A 22,339-nucleotide genomic window follows, 5' to 3' on the forward strand; every position below is an offset into this window, starting at 1 on the left:
CGCGGGTGCATATGTTCGTTCGACGTTCATTGTTTCGTGTTTTCTTGGTGTTGCGAATTTTTACGTGCAACAATGTACACTTTCATCGGTGAATGCTCCACATTCAACCACGAAATCCACTGGAACTCGGCTCGCAATGCCCCGGAAGTTCAATCTGCGTGGTTCAAAGCACGTAGTCCGTTCCGTTTTTCGCGAAAAACGGTTCTCCAGAAAGAATGATTCGCTATCCGGGATTGCGGACCGTAATACAAAGCGAATCTGTTAACGGGGATAAAACTCTCTGTCCATTGCAGATGGGAAAAAATTTGCACAATTTCGCATTGTTTATGAAGCTCTGTCGTCGGCAGTTCGGCTGCAGGTTCGCAGACTGAGGGCGCATCGGTGCAATCGCGGGGTGCATTCGCTTTTTCTTATTGAAAGGGTCTAGTAACAGGATAAGCACGGTCCAGCGGCTCGCACGACAATTTTTATTGTTATCGTCTGCAAAACAATGCTTTCGGGGAAGTTTGGGAAACTTGGGAGGTTGAAAAATAGCTCCTCATTTAAGGGTAATAAACACCCTAAACTATTAACTAATTAAGATATTAAGATGAAAACAAAACGAAAATACTCAAAGTTTCCTCCTAATTCAATTCATACGCTTCGAAACTTCAAACGGCAATATCTCGAAAGTGAAAGTATGTGACATGCGACGGTTTTCCTGGCAGCCACTGACATGTGCACTACACGTCCTCAAAGTTTCATATTTTTCGGAATTCCCGGCTTTGGCATCGTTAGTTGAGTTAAGGAGGTTCGCGCGCATGATGTATCCGATCGCGGGACCATAAACGGCGAAGCGGAACCGGGACACACGTCGGAGGGCCCACAATGGTCAATCTCTCCCCGGGTTAGGTTCTCCGTTGGTTTCGTTAACCCGTTCCCATTTACGAACGCCCCCGGCGAGCAAACGGTCCGTTCATCGAGATGGCGCAATTAAAATTTACAATGACACTCGAGCGGCGGGTCGCGGAAGCAATTAACGGTACAATAATCGGGAGGGTCGCGTGGGAGGGGACGGTGAAAAATTAATTGGGCCATTTTTCATGTTCCACTCGACGCGCGGGCCGCGGTACCAAGCAGGAAGCGACGAGAAACCAAGAGAGAGACAGAGAGATTGTGTGCGAGAGAGAGAGGGAGAGAGAGAGAAAACAGAAGTGAGAAAGAGGAAGAGAGATAGTGTACCAGAGGTTTGTTACCACCGCGAGAGGTATCGGGCAATCAAGTTAATGAGGAAAGAAGAGCGAGCCGATGGGGAGGGCGAAAAAGAGACGCGACGACCGCGGGGCCTTTCACCTAATGGTTTGAGAAACGTGCTCGTTTGGCCCGCCACAAGCCATTTATGGTAGCGCTCGCGTGCCCGACGATTTTCGTCCCCGACTCTTCTTCGTCGCCTCGGCGTTTCCTCTTTTTGCCGGTACGTGACCTGGACACTTACCCTGCGTCATCGGTGTTCACCTTCTGGTCGAGCCGCGGCACGCATGTCCACTTTAAAATTTTCGAAAACACTCGGATGCTGGTGCTCGTCCCCCTAAAACCAAAAATGCATCGGTCAATTACGAATCTCAAGCTCGACATACCATTCAACCCCTCGGGGGTGACAATACTTGGAAAAATAAATAGCAAAACGTGCTTTTGAAATATCCATTTATTAATGCTGAAATTAACTAGATTATAGTGCAAGCACATTAATGCACGTTAATAACATCGAACGGTTATAGTCGAAGCAGACACATGAGAGCACGTGTTGGAAATATGCAGGGAAGAAGGATACAGGGGAAGTTGCAAAAGATATTAGCTGAACACCGAGAGGGAGAGGTGTGAATGGCGAAGTTACATAGAGAGAGAAAGAAACAGCAGGATGGAAAGTGTGAATGATAGAGGGAGAAAATGGATGGAAGTATGAGAGTATGAGAAGGTAGGAGTAAAGGAATAAGAGAGGCGACAGGGTGAAAATAAACGAAAGAATTGTAAAAGAAACGGGTTTCTTTGTATCCTGTAAAGGGGGGAACACGCACATATACAATAGATATACATACATAAACTGATGGCTTATAAGATTGAAATTGGCGAAACTTGTGTGAAACGCATAAAATTCTATGTTCGTACAAATTAAGCCATAGCGTAACATAGTTCGAATAATAGAGGTTCACGAGTGTTCATGCAATCAAACGAAAGACTTGCTCTTACGAACAGCGTCGTGCGAACAAACGAAGTTGCACAGTGCTTAGAACCAGTTTTTTTAACGTAAAAATGTGTAATGACCGAAGAAGAGAAAGCAGGGTTCATTTCGGAGCAACTTCGTGGAGTAAAGTGCGCTCGCAGTATAGTTTGGCCGAAGTTCGCGCGATAGCAAGGTGTCGTGACCCAGTCATAATTTACGCGGAGAGATTGATGAACGATCGCTTTCGGTCGGTATTCCGAGTGGTTTATCGCTATTGCAGTTCCGCGGCGTGTCGGCCGCGTTTGTCTCCCCCCCCAGCAAGCATTGTTTGTCTTTAACTACTTTTCAACTAAGTTGGCCGTCTCCAGAGCGAGAAGCGCTATCCATTTCCACGGAAATTGGCCGGCGTGCATCGTCGGTGTCGTCGTTTAATATAACGCGAGTCGAAGGTGCTCGCTGTTAGGCAAACCCCGGGCGTTCTGTTAGGCGAACGAACGATGGTGTCCTTTGCATGAGAATGGCTCTAGAAAGCGCGTTCAATCACGCGTGGAAGATGGACGTGCTGATGAGTGCCACGAATCAGTTGCTTCTGAAACAAGATCTCGGGGCACGCGCTCCGTGTTACCTTAGTCGCTCGACGAAGGAAAACGAAAACGGACGCACACGGGGTTAATGCGGCGAGCATAAATCTCGACTCGTGGATTTCGTTCCCGCTGTGGCAGGCCGGCGACTTGATATGTTAATTAACCTTTGCGCCGTCATGCCGCGTCGTCCACGGTCATTTACATATCAATTTAGCTCTCGAACCGAGTCTCCGATATCGGAATCTTGCGTTATTGCGCCAGGAAATTTTAGGTCCGCCGTTTTATCGCTCGTTTTCACGATTAGTTTCTTCGTTGTGAATTGTCACCGGGTGTCTTATCTCACTCTGCCACCTCTAATATTTGAAGGGCATCTGTTTGGATAAAGATCATCTCAAGGTCACATTTTCCGACATCTTACGTACAGTTATTTTTTTTCTTAATAGAATAATATGGTTCTTTATTTATATCTTAATAGAGCACTTTCAGACAAATACAATGACAGATTATGAAGGTCATTCAAGGTCACTCCAGGACAACTGCAATGGAAAATTCGAATACTTTATGACGAATGAACTCATTGTCTTCTGCCAAAACATTAACTTCACTAACTAAATTACATTGATCCTGTGAGATTTTTCAGGGTGGTCAAAATGGTGAATCAAAACGAAGAACACCTTTCCACGGGATTCTAGGAAGAGGAATGCCACGATCGATCTTGGTTAAGACATTTCGCGTCTACGAATTAACACGCAAGAGTTCCCGAAAAGGGCCTGCAAGGGTTCGCAAGGGTTAGTGATAGTACTTGTAACCCCAAAACGCGATTCCTCGGGAGCGTGAACGGCGAGCGACGACACGCTACAAACGACGTGGCCAGAAGCAGCGTAAACTCTCTCGAAGCGCGGCGTGCAAACGCAATCAGATTTACGAGCGCGGCATTTAACCGAGATAAGCCACGGCCCGCTAATGCGAACCGTCCGCGGGGATTGGGCGTTAAGCACGCCACGTTCTCCAAACTTTTCTATGGGCATTCAGACGACAACGCCGTCGGCCATTCTAGTGCCATTTTCAACGGGCACTGTACCGCGAACCGACCGGTAAAATTCTAAACGACTATCCGGGGGCTTAAACCACCGTCCGATTATCGTATAACGTGCCTCCGATAATGTCTCAAAATTTCGTACGGCGATACACGAGCAGAGTCGATCAAGATTTGTGTCCCCAATCTACCTTCCCCTTCGACGACGCCAAGCATCCCGGTCGCGACCCGGTCACGTGACGCGATTCGTCTCTGTCGTGCATGTGTTCGGTACTGGTTGAGAGAGGGTACCTTCTTCCCCCCAATTCGTGCTCGTTCCCCACATCTGGCGACTCTGTACACGAGTCTGTCAAAAATCGTCTAACTCCCTTAAAAAATAGGTTTTGTAGGGAGTTTAAATTGATTTATTAGTCATAAATGATTAAAAATGGTGAAAATCGCCGAATAATAGAATAAAAAGGCGAAAATATACAGAAAATCGTGGAAAACTGTTATTTTCATCATAAGGTGGAGTGGGGTAAGTCCGTTAATTGGTTATTTTTATTATAACATGAACGAAATTTCGCTGGCTTGTATTTATTAATGTAGTATAAGTTGGTATGAACTATTCTACATAGATGTCGCCCGAGAATAAAGGTATTTTCCTCGCTTAAATAACCAATGCCAAACAGTCGCGTGCGAGGTACACGTAGAACTTTGAGGTTACCCTGAACGTGCAATAGTTTACAAGTTATTCATATATTCTGAGTTGTTATTTTAGGTAAGTACAACAAATATTGATGTAGGTTTACATTAAATAAACCGTTTTTATTGTATTTTTTAAAATTTATTGAGAAAAACATAAATATTACTACACGGGGCAAGTCCGTACTATCACGGTAGGGTAAATGCGCACTAAGCTGTATGGGTGACTATAAAACTAAACAATATATTTAATGCAATAAAAAACATTTTGTAGCACGCTTGATAATAATTCTTTTCTTGCCCCGTAGTACTTGGAACAAGGTTTGAAAGCATTTTCAAACTTTAAAGTACTTTAAAGTACTTCTTTGTTTAAAAATGGATATCTATAAAACTAAACAATATAATTTAATACAATAAGAAGCATTCAAAGCAGTCCTGTTAATTATTCTTTTCTTGCCCCGTAGCACATGAAACGGTTCGAAAGCATTTTTAACTCTCGGAGACGGATTTGCCCTATTTTCGGGGCAAGTGCGTCCTAGTTGACACTTTGTACAATAACCTATTAAAATGATAATTTTCAAGCAAAATTAGAATCCTACATAATACTAATTCATTAGTAATAACTGTGGCAAGAGTTTGATACCAACAACGTTAAGTTTTTACATACCAGACTGAAAATACATCAATTTAAAGTCCATCTTTGCAAAAACTAGGGCGGACCTTCACCTTCCTCCCACTCCACCTTCCAAAAAATTTGGTTCATTTATACAACAGTTATTCTGATTTAAAGTGTGTTTCGTCAGTTATGAGGCTGTAATTTAATGGAATCATTTATAAAGTACATTTCGGAGGCCCCTTTATGGGTTGATAATCGTCATGTCTAGTCATGTCGACGGTGTTTGCAGAAAGTTTCTCACGAGCGATAGAAACGGAAACGTGTGTGAGTAGAGTATTCGGCGATGAAGCGGCGAGATCAAAGGAAATTGTACAGGCATCTGTAAATATTTCTCTTTTGGACATATTTTCGCCCGAGTGAAGATGCACCTCTGGTCGTTTGCGAAGTGTTGTAATTCGTAATGCCCGTTTCGTGTATGCTATGTATAAGTATATAAGATGAATTCTGCCGTTGACTCACCCGGTGACATTTATTTTTCCGGAACCGTGGTAGCCGCCGCTAAAGTCCATAAAAGTCCATAACGAAATGAAGATATTCTCCTCGGGGAAGTTATTTTCTGAAAGACTGTTAGCTCGTTCGCGTACTTTACTCAAATACAATTAACCACAAAAATTCGAAGCTCTTCCAGTCAGAACAAATAGTGAATTCGCTGGTTTGAAAAGCGCATCGCTGCGGTGCATCACGTTTAATGGCATTTGCGGGGAGTTTGAATAAGTCTCCATAACGAGAGCCCTATAAAAAACACACTAGGATCGTAAAATGTTCACTGCACTCTGAATTTGATGTACCGAATTTGTGCAATTGAGGGATGCATGCAGACTGCAGTCTCAAACCTGAAGAAATTCATTTTGACGAATTGTACGTTTTGCAATTTCGATGGACTCGAATTTTTTAACATTTTATTTACACAATTTTCTAATAGCCTTCAACTTCAACAAATGCCCAAATAGTTATGATCAACAGTTCAGAGTTGCTCAATAAATTGTTCGAAAGCGATAGCAGTTTCATTAATAACAAAATAGAATTAATATAACGTGACAACTTCCTCCGAATTTTGAAAGAAAATTTTCAAGCTTCTTCTAAATACAGGTAGACTTAAAATTTCATTTTCATTCAAACAGATGAATGCAATTTCAACAAAATTTTAATTTCCAAAAACTCATTAATAGGTAAAGCGTGTAATCGACTACTTTTTTGTAACCAGTGATAAGACGATTCTTTTTGCAGTAATAGAAGTGGTGATATTCTTGATTGATAATTTACTATAGCCCAGTGCAGCAGTTAACTTCAAGGACTCGCGAATGTGCAATTCCGCGTGTTTCGCGATTCAAAAGCGATGCGAAACAGAGTACGGCTCTTCCGAGCGAGTTCTGCTCGTGTTACACACGCCTGCAGTCTCGTTTTGCAATATTAAGCATGTTCCACAGCTCCCTGAAAAGCGCCGCGAGAAGCTGCAATAAAATCGAAACCCGCGGGGCGCCAATGAACATCGCCGTGAAATTTTTATATCATCGCTGAAGCCATTTCTACTCTTATCGCGGTGTCGGCTCCCTCAATAAGTGTCCCGACACTTTGCAAAAGGCAAATGGCGCACTAATATCGCAATTAGAATTTGAGATGGAAGTATGTACTGCGGATCTTTATGCAAACTAATGTCTACATCAATTATAAGGAAGGGGAGTTACGCATGTAAGAATGTTAGAATGTAAGAATAATATTTTATTATATACTATTTTTATATAATATATTTTAAACATATATTTTTATTTCATTATTATATTTATTATTATTTTATATATTATTTTTAGGCAACTAAAGGAAGAAAGAATCATCTATATGGCTAGTTTCTATTTTGCATATAGATCCGCATTCTAGAAATTAGGTGTACCCTTTAGGGTAACATTAACGATTATTGCGGTATCATGCTTCGATTGTACTTTACTGTAATATTATTCCTAATTTATCATGAAATAATAATATGTGTAAGCATTTTATGGAAGCATTCTATGTTCTGAATAGAAACAAAATTGGTGGCCCTTAAAACCTAATATAATATAAGAAAATATTAAAAAATAAAATCGATAATAATATATTGAAAGTGTTACTGCGGAGGTTAGGCTGAAGTAAACCTCGTTTCCCATCGTAGTAGCATAATTCACACCGCAGTATTAAGAACATATCTAGTGATTTTTGTGCCACAGTAATGAGCTCCTCCTTCACTTTTTATTGCACGTAATGCTTAATTTGTTTATTTTTAGTGTACCGAAGTAGGTATGTGAAATAATAATAACACTTGACTCCATGCAATTTAAAGCAGTGTAAAGAAAAAGAGATCGAAGAAAATGGTTTTATTTTTACCCTCTATGAAGAACGCTTTTTTCAAATTCTCATATTACAAAAATATGAGAATGTTTATTTCTCAATCTCATTAAATTGTACAAAATTCAGGGCAAAAAATATCTATTTTTTACATATTTTAATCTCATTACGAAAAAATACCGCAGTAAAACGTACACCCGCAGTAATTTACCCTATATCTAAGAAGAATATCAACGTTGATCTCAAAGAAGCAGGTTCACAAATGTGTAAAGAAAATTGAATGCACAAGGATCGGAAGGACCTAGCGAGGGTTACCGTACAGGAATAGTCTGCACGCTACGTATTGTATTTTGATGACGTCTGCATCCTGATTTTCCATGAAATAAATATCCCAGGTCTCGGGCTGACGCGTTTTAAAGCCAAAAGGGAAACAGCATCGAAGGAAAGATAAAAGGAAGCAAGCTCGGTGATTGAAGCTTTTCTCTTGAGAAATGCTGAAGCTCGCCAAGCAGACTTTCATCCCTCACTCGTCAACAATATCCAAGGGCTTGTATCAAAGACTTCCGAGACGGAAGAAGCAACGAGAGAATGGAAGACGACTCTCCTGGGTCAGTTCCGGTCGCGTTACAACGCCTACCGTCTCGTTTTGCAATATTAAGCACGTTCCATTCGTCTTAAAAAAAACGTCTCAAAAAGACTCCGGCAATACCGACACCCGTCGGAATCCAATAAAGCCAAGCTTGAAATTTTTATAGTGTTCATAAAAGAATTCTCAATTTAGTCAACGATGCGCGTCACTTTTGATTAAGCAAAATTTAATTCTGGAGGTCAAGCGGGATTTACATATTAATCTGATCGAAACGGGGCAGAGAGGAATCTTATTTGTATGCTTTGACCATTTGGCTGACCTTTTTAATTATTTCTGCTTTTCGCGTTGTTCGTACTCAGTCGTCTAGACGGGTTTGTATTGGAAAGTGGATGTTGAAGCACGTTTAAATTATTTAACCCTCGTTTGCTCCTCAGAAATAGTCGCATGAAAGATCCTAATATAATAATTCACCCATTTTTGCTCTACACTTCAAATCAATATATTATGTGTGTATGTATACTGATCGAATGACTAAAATTGTCTGAAATATATCAAATAAATCTTGACAATAAAATAGAGATGTTATTTTAACCACAAAGCCAAATAAAATCTGAATTGGAGAAAGATAGCAAAGTAGAGCCAAAATGGGAAGCATGTTGGGATTAGAAAAAAAATGGCTACGACGCTATCTTGTTAACCTCTAACCAATGACTGCAAAGTAAAATATCTAAAGAATACAAATAAATCCTACTAATAAAATAAACGTAACATACCGAGGATAATTACATGAGTGCCTACTAGAACTAGAAAAAATCTAAATTCAGAGGTAACTGAAATAGAACGGAAACATTAAACATTTTGAGGTTAGAAATAAAATGATTCCACCGTCATTTCCCTAATCTCCCTAATAACTACGAGTTGGAATATCTAAGTATCTAAAATAAATTCGAATACAATAGAATAAATGTAACGGAATAAAAATCGAGACAGGAGACTATCTGTTCGTTTCGGTCGCTGTGAGGCGGCGCGGCGCGGCGTCAGGAAGAAAAATGGCACTCGAGCAGCAACAATGTTTGCCGAGAGATATTCCGGGATAATGGAGAGGCACCGTAAACACCGGCATTGTTGTGGTTTTTGGTTCTCCCGCTCGCTCGGAGCACTTACTTTTATCATTTTCGCTGTTCAATTGTCAATAAAACGTAACGGGGGTTGCGGCTTACACGTTCTCCAGTGGGACGCGGTCGAGGAAAGATAAAAGAAAAACCGAAGCGTTTTCTGTAGCAATCTTTCGAAGCCCGTCCAAGCCAACTTTCAGATCTTCCAGTCGAGAAGAATATCCCGAGCTTTCAATCAAAGACTTCGCGAAGCTCGCAGGCTATTTACCCGAACTTCTCGAAAGCTTTCGCGTTTCGACGGACCCGATGATCGCACCTTTTTTCTTTTTCTGTTCATTCGTGAATCGTTTAGCAACGTTTTCTCCGCCCTCCTGATCGGCGGCGTTCAATGGGACTTTGAATTTATGCGGGTCTTCGAGAGACTCTCCATTTAAAGTCAATAAGTCGTCCGTTCATTAGCGAGCCGGTGCATAATTTACTTCACCTGTCCTCGATTTTAGAATCGTTCTGAAATTGTACCAGCGGGCGGATCTTATCGTGAAACTCTTTTGAATCCCAAATGCTTGACAAATGGAGGGAATGGCTCCCAACTCTACAGCGTGGATAGAAGAATAATTAAATTCGAGTTGTTTCATTCGTTGGTAGAGTGGACGAGGGAATTGGATCAATGTTTTCAAAGGAAAGCGGCTTATGATATTCTCAAACAACAATTATTCCACGACAGTGTTCGTGCAGAAAGACAATTGTGCCTAGTGTTAATACAGCCGATTAGAATAAGCCTTTCGGTGTGTGTGTGTGTGTTCTCACTTTCTTAATAGCTGAAATTCAATTAACAGCAAGAAGAACGTAGACTAACAACTATGAATGGCGATTAACAATTGTACGCAGTGATAAATACCTCTAACTAGACTGCGGATTTTGTGGGAAGATTAGAGAAATTTAAGAAGATTGTAATGTTGTTTTTAATGCACTAAAGTCATTAAGGGATGAAATCAATTTTTATTTCACTCCTGCTTTCCACAATCAATGCAGAACACCTCTATTTTGCATAAAGATTCGCAGTTTAACTCTAACGTATAGAACAATATATAAAATCTTATAGAACAAATCGGTACGATTCAATTAAATTGATAACAAAGAAGAAATATACATATAGCGATAATAATAAATACTGTCCAGTTAATTGAATTAAACATTAAACGACACGCCACAATTCTGTTTCGAAAACTACTTCGCACATTATTACGAAGCCACGGATCCACAATAATCACAGCCATAAAATTGTTCGCGCACGCAGCGCGTTCGCATTGATCAAATTGTTTGCGCCGCAAATGCACTAACAATAAGCTTAAATGGTTCTGCGCGGACGCGCGCTGCTCGAATTATTAAGTATTAATTTTCGTACGGACGTTAGTTAATATTTTATTTACGAGGGAGTATTCGGTTACAAGGGATGTGAATATTTATAAATTAAAATCCGCCATGCCCGCAGTACGATAAATCCCACCGTGTTAATTAATCAAATGCCGATCAATTTCTCCGCGAAACGACCAATTAAACGATGTTCCACCGGGATTTCGCGAGGGACAAGACAATTTTGTATATATAAATATGTATATATATATATATATATATATATATATACAATATATACAGTATATGTACATATATGTATTTAAATTCGGTTGTAGTTGACCCGCCATGACCTTGCGTAACTGTCATTGCAAATTATTAAATTTGGAAGAATGTTCACTTTCATGATGTCTCTTTTAATATTATTATTTTAATGTTTAATGTTAATTAATATTTTTAATATTATTTAATGTTAATATTTCTTCAGCACAGATATATTTTCACTGCATATCAAACAAACAGCATTTTTATTCATAAATGTAAAAAAATATTCGTATGTGCAACTAGTAACGATAAACTGCCGATGTTTCTTTTTGATTTTGCGTTTTTGAGAATCCGAGCTCATGGCAAAATACGAAAATAGTCGATCGTTATACGAAGAATGTGTTTTCTAGCGCAGTTCAGCGAAGATTGCTGAATACTAGAAAAATAGTCGGCAGGTAACAACAGTGTATCGAAAATTGTGGACGAAGGCGCTGCTGCGCCACACCGCCCTTCTACAGCCCCCAACCCTAGCCATAAATCGTCAAAATACTAAACAAAATTAATCGTCAAAGATCCACTTCTTTTAATATTTTTCTGATTTATCAGACTGTACTCTCTCTCTCTTTGTTTTTATTTATTAAATATGGTCCTGTAAAGTACTCTCAGGACACGGAGGATTAAGTCAACTATCCGTACGACACTACAGCCCCCAACTCTAGCCATAAATCGTCAAAATGCCAAGCGAAATTAATCGTAAAAAATCCACTTCTTTTAATATTTTCCTAATTTGTCTGCCCCGGCAATTTGTTTCGAATTCAATGTTTTATTAAAAATGGTCCTGTAAAGTACACTCAGGACAGGAAGGATTAAGCCAACGTACGATACAACAGCCCCTACCCTAGCCATAAATCGTCAAAGATGCATTTGCCATAGAAAGCTTAAAATTCTCTAAATAAAATTGTCGAAATAAAATTGTTCTCCCACTGTATCAGTGGTGCAATCCACTTTTAAACTCGCAGAAAAAAATGATTCAACGTCGGACATTTCCCACGTGTGCCAGAACCGTAGCTTTAAGGCAGCGAAATTTATTATGAAACACCCGGCACGACCGAAATACGGTTAACGGTGTCGTTTCTTCGTAGATCACGGGTGAAAGAAAAGGAAATTAAAGCGTGCCGGCCCCATATATCGCAAAGAAGAACGCGTTGTTCACCGGCGACGTCGTTAATTCGAAAAGCGGCTATCCTATCGCGAGCGGTTGCGACCGTAAAATTTCTTCAAATTAGTTGCGCGATTCCGAACCCATAAACCAGCAATGAAACATAGTTAAAGCACGGTGCTGTGTCTGGAAATAATTGAAGACGGGGGTGGCCAATCGATACCGAAACTGTTCGTTCCGTTACCGCGCTATTTAACAAGAGCAATATTGTTCTACATGAACTCGTTAAAACTTATGATTGGACCAGCGGACGTTTATGCGGATACAGATTTGCACCGATCTCCAAGCCACAGAATCAAAGGCACATTCAGCCATCAACATCGATTGAAAGCTGGACGCGATTTCTGAAATGTGCGCAGTGAATTTCGAGGTCACTACACAACTAATCAAAATAAAACAATAAAATCAAGCTGCAAGCTTGTATGCTTTAATTACCATTTTGTTGAAGTAAGTGTGATTTATGGACGGGAGTGTATATCGTTAAAATTCTGTACAGAAATTCTCAATTTAGTGCGCATTGTTGTGCAATTCATATGCGTTGTTCGGAAAATATGGATTTGTATATTTTCAAATGTATATAGTTTCAAATGTTCTATCATGGAAAAGATCTGTGCTGTGTATGTACAGACTATTGACATTTCATAAATTTATATATTTCAGTTAGGAAAATTTTACGTGAATTTGTGGATTATATCCGAACAATTATTAAAATACTTTTTACTGCCTGAAATAATTCCTAGCATGTTCTATTACGGTGGTTGCGAGATTTGAATTTAAATGGAGACATGTTCACACACACACACACAAACCATACTCTATAAAAAAAAAACAATAACTGACGTGATTATTTTGTCTTCGAAAAAACCACACATCTGTTCCAGATACTAGTAGATATGTGTGCAAAATCCCATTACAATAGGTTCGCGCGCGCGATAGTTTCTTCGAAAAGATTCCTAAAAATTCGTAGCAAAATGATTTCGAAAACCAGAATACCCCGTTGAAGAGATGAGGGATTGTCCTCGCGGAGGTAGTGTCATCGTTTTCAGGGACCGTTTCCCATCGAAACGCCAATAGTTGTCGCCCGCGAAACCCGTTTGCAGTTTGCAATTTGATTAATGGAATCCGGTGCCGGTGCACTCGCTTTCTCGCTGGCGAGCGTTAATTGCGCCTTGTGAAAAATAATTAGACTCTTTCGCGTCCCGCGGACAAGGAGAACGGTATACAATTAGCGACGGCGATCCTTGTTGGGAATTAATTAGGCTCGCTACTGTCTGAAACGGGACAGGTTCGCCGATCGCGCGAGAATTGCGCCATTGCATCCATCGATGCATCGATGACATTATTTTGCAGATTTTATTCGAGTGACTCCTGCCGAAAGTAGTTTCGGCATTTATGTATTTATATATTTATATATTTCGTAGTTTATGCATCGTCGAGCTGATCAGGATTTTTTAATTTTTTACCACCAGTTCTCGAACACTTTGAAATCAAAATGGATCTATCGTACAGCGCGTGCTCGCGTACATTGTAAAATCGGCTTAAATAATCCTCTTAACAGCCAGTTAATTTTTCTACGAGGTGCCTATCTGCATTGTGATTCTTTTTAAGTTCATCTTGAAGTCTAACAAAATCATTAATGAACTGTTAGTTAAAGGTCTGAAGAATAAGGCTTCAAAGTTGTTTTTTTCTATTTGTACACCCGTGAAGTAGTAAACTTCATCGAAAGTCAAGAGATTTTAAGGCGCGCTTTGCGTTCTTAAACAGTCTCTAAAACAGCGTCCGTTCATTGGCGATTTCCAAGTGTTTTAAAGAAAATTGTGTAAATTCTTGTATTACAAAAGTTTTTCAGGTAGGTGTACAGAGAACTTCCGCACAGATTTCATTTTGTTATCATCTAAATTAGTATACTTAGTTCTTAACATTTGAACATTACCAATATAATTCTGTAAGTTTTTTTACGATTACAAAAATTTATTGACAATTTTGTTATAGTTCTGTGCGAGTCTGGAATGTCTGGATGCTCTTTTGGTCTCATTTTTTCGGTAAAGATTTGTGATTATAAGCCAACAAAATTAGACAAGATTAAACAAGATTATTATAGCTAATTTAGTATGAAGCTTTTAGCAGCGTTTCGCGTACGCCTGTACATTTGGCTACGCTTGGCCTCAAATGAAGAAGAAACATTATCTGACGAAGAAATTTCTGATGTATTTTCGAATGAAAATTAATGGTAAAAATTTAGAAATGTACTTATAATATACCGGGTGAATCATTTAAAGTAAAACAGACGTATATCTCGGAAATGAAGCATTTTGGAGAAAAATGTTTCAGACAAAAGTTGTATGGTTTCAAGAAGGACATAAAATGGTGTCGTTGATTTGACCTTGGATAGACGTTTGAAAATCACGTGAAGGTCATCTTCAATTTATTAAATAGAACTCCCTATTTTTATTGCATATTCTTGTAGCTTGTTTTGAGAGCGTTCCAAAACACTACAATAAAATTTTTTTCCTTAAATATTTTTAAAGTTATAAGGCTTGAAAGGCTTCTTGATAATCTGACTGAGGAAAAACTGTTTCGAACAAAAGAGGAATAGTATTCAGACGTCTACAATGTCAATATATGAAGGTTGGAAAAAATTTTTTTTTACAAAAAATAGAGGTGAATTTGATTTTTTAAATGGTAAAATTTTGGATTTCATAATGTTGTAGCTGATTTTAAGACGAATCCACAACGACATATAATATTATAACCTTGAGCCTATAAATAACGCTAAAGTAGCTTTTCACACTTTTTCTGGCCAAATAGACCATTGTGCACCGGTGCATTTGTATGAAAAATAAGATCGTAGGAAGTTAAGACGTATTATATGATTTTTTCCTGTATCACTTTTTAAAATATTTTTACTGAAAAAAGAGCAGTGACCTGCCGCAAAATCTACTTTTGGCCAGCTAGATCGGGAAAACATTTCTCTATGCGTTCGGATAGTTTGCGTGTCTAGAAGCAAACGATTCCGGGACTTTTCAATCGAATATCCTCGACGGTGGGTTGTAGTCGAGGGTTGATAAGATGGTCTGGGCGTAGCTTAATAGAATCTCCTCTCTCCCTCAGCCAGGGTTCGGCTGACGGCGGCAGGTATTAGCTATGTAAGTGGATTGCACCCTGGAGACAGCTCGCGCGCCACCCTGTTGAAATTCTGGCAGCCCTGCGGGCCTGGCTCGCCCAGAACATCTGGAAACCCCGTGTAATAAAGTTATCTGGCCGTGGGCCGGTCAAATTACGCTCTCCAGTATACTCTATATTGTTAGTCGCACACAGGCAATTTTCAAAATTGACTTCGTTTGCCGTAGCGGCGTTCGCGGCCGCAGGTCTTGTTGCGCTCTGGAGAAGCGCCTCATTAGCTGCCCAGGATTCGAGATCGACGCATCAACTCGTGCTCGATCCTCGAGACGGCATGAATCGATCTAAATTCTCTGAAACAAATGGCAAATCGATCCAACACCCGGTGTAACAACACCCCTTTTTTCTTTTTAGTAAAAGATATTGGTCTAGAAATTTTTATGGAAGGACAAACGCAATCGATTAATTTGGAAGTTTGCGGACGTTTGCATTGTACTTTCGACAGTCCGTTCGAATTTTATTGATTCCGTTTGATCAAAAATGCACTCTATCGCGAAATTGTCTGTACATAAGATGCCTGTATTTCAGATTGTCCAATAAAATGATCTGTGTTTCTTTCTCTGTTTATATTGTATCTCTTCCACTTCTAATATCTTTATTAACAACCTAACTTTGACCACGGGGTCCCCGACGCTCGAAATCAACAACAATATGAATTATAATATTAAAGCCGTGGCTACGTTGGTTCTCGAGTCCCGGTAAAGAATCCGATTCGAGCAAAAAATATCGCGGCCAAGGGTTGAACTTTCGTTGCCCTGGCTTCCCCAGATTTCTTTGTTAAACTAAATAATGGTAGCAGCGGCTCTGTTCGACAACGTATAATAGTTCGGTGCTTAATGACTCGGCCAATTTTCTCTGCGGCGGTGCACCCTGAAAAGCATGAGGTACAAGGGTCGACGGAACGATTCTTAAAAATTTTTACATGTCTCCGGGGAACTTTCGTGGACCACTTCCAATTTCGAGGGAGCGCGCCGGTTATTCGCGAGGCTTTTAACCGATGGCTTTCTTCGCGTCTCGCTGGAACGAGAGAGCGAGAGAGAGAGAAAAAGGGAGAGTATCGATCGATGCTTTTCACCTCTCTCCGAGACTTTTCTCGATCGATACACACGCCGCCGGAACAGAACGTGTACGAAGCCCTAAGAACTTGCGGGAATGTCAGTGTCGCGTCCCTTATGAATGAATTACGAGGTTCGTTCCCGGGAACCGCGCGAACAAAACCCTGCAGCTTTGACTTCCGCCGTATTCGCAAAGCTCCTTGAAAATTTCAGTGTCACCATGGTGAATACATCACCGGCTCTCCCGCTAATACTTTGGAACTCGTTTACAACCACCGCTCCGAACTGTGATCCTAAAACCCCCCCGGGAGTTTCGAACATTTTGCATTATGGAGCTCGAAGAAGATTAGAGCCTTTTCCGGTGTATAATGTAACGATCTGGAAATTAGGGGAGCCTCCCAGTGCAATCTTCCTGAGCCCAAAGAACACTATGAACTATGAACAATCACGTTCTGCCTGTTATCACTTCTGTTAAGCCTGTGGAATGCTATAAAGTTTTCTGTAATAATTGATGCGGCTCTAATTAGAATTAAAACGTCTGTGAAAATGTTGGCAAATTTGTTTCGTTGATGAATCTAAGGATTTGAAGATTGAAGCTTCCTCTTTACAACGATGTCTTTAAATGTGATCTACGATCTTTTTTTTTGAAATCGTTTTAATGAGCAACATCACATTTTTTCTCTTATAAAGCAGTTTAAAAAAATCGTAGATCAAATTTTCAGATGTCGTTGTAGAAAAGAAGCTTCGATGTTCAAATGACGTATCATGCAAAAACATCCCACAAGAAAATGAATGACGTACTATAGACGTAGAGGCTCCAATCTTTAAAACGAGTCCACATTTATAGTTCTACGACCCTTTTCCACGAAACGATAATACTTTTCATAGCCACTGCACTGTACTTCAACTCCCAGTGTCTCGCATCGGAAAAGCGACCATAATCGCCGAAAGTGCGCAAACATCTGCGGCGACGACACCATAGACGAGCAAGAACGGCCGATTAGAAGGACGCGGGGATAACGTTACCGCGCAAAACGCCGTAATTATATTATCCCGGGGCAAAAACTGGACCGGGGTAAACGAATTTCGTCGAGCGTTCGGTAAACTAGTAAAACGCTCGGATTTGCATAATCGTGCACAGTTTAATACCGATTAAAATTGTGAAGGGGGTCGTTTCCGAGACTCCGCACTCGTCTTCGCCCCGAGAGTGAGGGTTGGCCACGTAACTCTTCCACCTGGTCGCGTTACAGTACTTCTCTCGTCGAGTACTCTATTTCTATTGTCCGTGGCTGTCGGAAATTCTTAACGAATTGCGATTTTTCACCCCCACCCCCTTGCTTTTCTCGTGCGCCATTTTTAGCCAATTTGGACGGTGAATTGCCTGTACGATTTTCTCACAGCTTCCTCTGGCATTGTACTGTAACAGCATCGTCTCAATCATTTCTTTTAATTAGACTGCGGATTTACGCAAAATAAAAATTGTCCGCTTTACAGGATTTTTATATCCTTTAAATATTCTGTTCTATTTTGCATTGGATCGTTTTTATCTGAAATACATAAAATCCATAATATAATATATTAGTGTCAAGGCAAGAGCAGCATTGCCTAAACAAATTGGTAATGAGACAATTTTCTAAACACTCAAGATTTTCAATTTATTTTGGTGTAAACCGTAACCACATTCATACCGATTAATAATCACTTTTTCGTTTTCGACACCACCTGTTCCTCAAACAAGTATACAAAAATATATAATCCCCGTAACTTTTTTTGATTATTTTTACTTGGGAAAAATTATTTTGTACTTCAAGTATCCACGAGTAGGCGTGCAAAATCGTAACGTAATAAGTATGACAGTTCTTCCGACAAAAAATCCTAAAAATTGTAGTGCCCCCTTAACAATAAGACTTTTGTTTCCACTCTATTGTTCGGCATTTTTCGCAAATTTGTACGGTGAAAGGAGAGTCGACAGAGAACAGAGAAAAAGTAGAGAGGGAAAATCAGCGAACGGGCCAATTACCGCAGATTGCATGACGGATTCGCGAGCGAGACACGACGCGACGGTTAACGGCGCTTCAATTGGCCTAATCGCAGTCACTTTGCCGGGCCGAGTCCCCGGCGGGCACCGACGTTCACGACCCGTTTATTAAATAAGAGCAAAGGCCACGAACCATTTGCGAAGTGGGACGAATGGATTAGATTTCCTGTTGCGATTCTACGCGCGCATCGCATCGGTGCACAAGCATGCACGCCCGATGAATGCACCGATGGAAATCGTTTCACTGTCCATCGCGGGAGCACCGGCTACCATAGCTGGCCTTATTGGGCCTGTGACATCAAGCGATGTCGTTCCGACCGGGAGAGAAAAAAAATTGTTAACGATGATGGAACGATCGGACTCGATCTACTCCCACGCTGCAGCTTGATCGTTCAATAAGGGAATCGGTTCAACGAGGGAATCGGTTCAACGAGGGAATCGGTCGTTAGAACTTCAATCATTAGCCCCTTTGGTTATTGAGTCAATGGTTCAAGGAATTCGTGTCTGTGATCCTGTGTTTGTTAATTTGCTTTCCGATAAGAGGCCGAGTCTTGACACTTTAATTACTGGAAAGTACTTAATAGATTTTACGCATTTATGGCAAATAGACAGCGGATATTTATGCAAAATAAAAATGTCATCTCAATTGTACCACATTAATTCCAAACAAATTAATTTTTCCGCTTATTATGTAATACGTCAATTAATTTTACTAATAATCATGTATAATGAAGTGAAAAATTGTAAGTTTGTTATCATTAGACTGCGAATCTTTATGGATTTATAGCAAAACTGAATAGATGAAATTCAAAATTGTTGGAAAATTTTTTAAATTCAAGATGTGAATATATGTTTTCTCCTCTATTAAAATCATTAAGGGAAGAAATAACATTCGATTTCGTTTCTATTTCTTGCAATCGATGCAGACAATTTTTATTTTGCATAAAGATCCGCAGTCTAGTTATCATATATATTTTGTTGGCCCTTGTTAGTGGAATTGAAACAAACAATTTTTATTCCACATGAAGATCCGTATTCTTATTGTTAGATTTAATGAAGTAAAATATATGATATTCATTGTCGGTAGGTACTTTTTCATTATTCTCGCATTATGCAGATCGTACACTGAATATACTATAATATATTAGCGCCAAAATCCATTGTATAAATTCAGTGTACGTCACTGTACGTTAAATAAATAATTCCGTCAAGTATATATGAATGATATGGTAGTCAAACTGTTAAATATGCTTGTAACCAACAAAATGTTAGAACAATTTTTACTGCTTCACAAAAAATTTTGATGAAATGTTTAAATATATTCACGAGATGTTCAGTTTCTTCTAGGTGTGTGAACAATTTTTGCAGAATGTCTATCTTTTTTCTTTTTTCCCAATTAATAATAATATTCGACGTACGACAAAATAATTAGATACATCCATGTCGAAGGTTAATTGATATCAGAAAAATTCAAAAGGATTCATAGTGAATGTACAGAATGTGTATTATCTTTTCGAGACTGGCTTCTAGAAGATTTTCGTGTTGGGCAGTAGATAGCCTGACACAGTAGGCGTTTAATAAGCATAATTATCGTACAAATGTGTGATTTGATTGGCCGGAATGATCGTAGCACGCACTAAAGAAGGTCCATTACCGTCATCGAAATATCTATGTAGTCATAAATCGAAATTGATGTCTAAAATTTAACACCGTTCGCGGCCAATCAACCGTGGCTGTATACGTCGCAGGAACGAGCGTTAAAGGATTAATGCCCTCATCGACAATAGCGTTGATCACGTCTGGTTCCAATTATCCTTTCATACTTCCAATTCGCATTCTACCCGGTCACAATCGGCCCCTTCTATTGCCCTCGCAAGCACACCGCCAAATTACATGCTTCATTCTCCAATGTCTCCACCCACTATCCATGAACCCGTCCCTCGAACCTAATCTGTGGTACCAATAACATTCGCTAGCTTCAAAGGCTCAATCTTACACATGTCTTCCTATCTTTCAGACCTTGGAAAAAATGAGAAAACAGGAAATTGGAAGATTAGTATCATTTAAAATTCAAGCTGACCGTTTGTCAATTTTCAACCCTCAACTTTGACCAATTTACTGCTTCGACATGTAACTCTATTAAATATATTTTTGGAGTTCCCCTTTCCACAAAATGTGTTCAATATATTTACGAGGTCCCCACTTTCTACAAAATGTGTTAATATTTTTACATCTTGAACTGCGTCCTACAAAAACGTCATCGCAGGTGTTCTCAATAAAATTTCTTTTCAACCCTTAACTGTAACAACAGATTCTTCTGCTTCGACAAAAGCTGATACAATTTTTTTTAATAAATTTCCAAATGCTCTACGTTTTACAAAAGTGTCACTAGAGATATTGCTAACTCTTCCAACGGTCCCCAGCGTTTCCACGCAGAGAGTGATCAAAAGAACGATCTCAAAAATATTCCCGAGAAGACCCTGCATCCTTCTAAAACTAGCAAATACTTCCCTAAGCACCGAACATTCCCCAAAAGCGTTACGGAGCTAACATGATTCCAGCATTCCGGATCATTGTTCGAAGCAAATAGGCTCGAACAAATCCGCAGCGCCTCTCGGAAGAGCTGTTGAACAACTGTTCAAACGAAAATATCTTGTATCTGTGCGGGTAGAACGAGGTAGAACGAGGTTCGCCGTAGAAGCGTCGGCGTCCGATTGGAAGCGGTTTTCTGCTCGTCCTGAAAGTCACGAGAAGGAACGGTGACTAATAATACGTCGTGAGTCACGATGTGAACCGTGACATAACCTCGAATATCCTAGTCCTGAGCTTCGAGAGAGTCTTCTCTGCTCTTGGTCCCGGTTCTTCATCCTTTTCTCTTTTCCCCACCCACTCTCTCACTCTCTCTCTTGTGCTCCCTCTCTCTCTCTCTACAGCAGGCGAGGGCACCCACGTCCTCCTCGGCAGCTCCGCTCGTAAAATATTAGAGCCGACAACAAATAATCAGTCGCCGTGTTCTCTCTCCTCTATAGACGCGTAGGCGGAAGCGGCATTATCTTCCTCTCGGATCGAAGGGATCGAACCTCGATCGTCGATCGTCGGTTCCCATAAACGCCCGGCAAAAACCCCGTGGTCCGTCTCTCTTTGTTTTTGCTGGCGATCTATGAGCCTACGGATCGATAAAATTGTTTTCGAGGAAGCCGAGCCGCCTGGGATCAAGCAGATCACTGCGCATGCCACGATGATCATTCTCCGGCAAACGTTTTTCAAAACTGATCAATTTTTTATTTTCCGAGTGCACGCTAATTCTCTCAGACCAGTTGATCGAGTATTTTTATGAGAGATAGAGATGGAGCAATATTTGAAAGTAAAAATAAATTCCTCCTTTAATGTTCCGACTGGCGCGACGATCGGCCAACCAAATGAAATTGTTTAAAATGATTGAAATGCGGTGAATGGGCGAGCATCGAACGGTTTTTCAAAGCGACGAAGTTACAGCAAAACCTACACGAAATAATTAACATCGCCAGATGGGATTGAAACGACCCATTTCAGATTTCTCGTTTCATTATTAAAGATACAAAAGTGCTTCGGCGAAAATTGGATCGGCAGATTGATTCATTTATAAATAAGCGCGCCATGCGGTGCGAGTCAATCGAAATTTCGATCAAATGCATTTTTGTAGTTTGTTTACATGGTAAATTGAAACGTGGTAGTTAAATGATTTTTTCTGCAATATTGACAGTCGATTTTAATATTTGCTTGTATATTCTTCTCGTCGTAATTGTTTTATAATAAACATACCTGGCCATTTTGTACATTTTAATGAATCCATTTTTTATGGGGAACATTTCCACCGAAATTCTCCGTTTCATTATCGTGATAAATTATCCGTAACAAAAGGATTTCATTTTCATTCAATCCCACCGCGCGAAAAAATGCGGTTCATGAAAGTCGGGCTTTTAAATAAAAGATTAATAGGACAATTAGTAGGATGTAAAAAGAAACACGGGAGCTTTGTTGCGGGAAC

At 40.0% G+C, this 22,339-nt stretch overlaps 1 protein-coding gene across 2 annotated transcripts in view; it reads right to left on the reverse strand.

Annotated features, from left to right (window-relative positions):
• The window catches only part of LOC143221881 (CD151 antigen), a 163,916-nt gene that overhangs the window by 110,373 nt on the left and 31,204 nt on the right, over nt 1-22,339 (reverse strand). The window contains exons 1-2 of one of the 2 annotated variants that reach the window (XM_076447499.1): nt 5,640-5,704; nt 1,475-1,567 (exon numbers count right to left, since the gene is read on the reverse strand). In XM_076447499.1, the coding sequence (XP_076303614.1) occupies nt 1,475-1,567; nt 5,640-5,689 (143 nt within the window). In that variant the 5' untranslated portion in view covers nt 5,690-5,704. Of the gene's footprint in view, nt 1-1,474; nt 1,568-5,639; nt 5,705-22,339 lie in introns of those variants that run through there. The other variant, XM_076447504.1, reaches the window with a different exon arrangement.

The sequence above is a fragment of the Lasioglossum baleicum genome, chromosome 3 (assembly GCF_051020765.1).
Source record: "Lasioglossum baleicum chromosome 3, iyLasBale1, whole genome shotgun sequence".
Classification (NCBI taxonomy): domain Eukaryota; kingdom Metazoa; phylum Arthropoda; class Insecta; order Hymenoptera; family Halictidae; genus Lasioglossum; species Lasioglossum baleicum.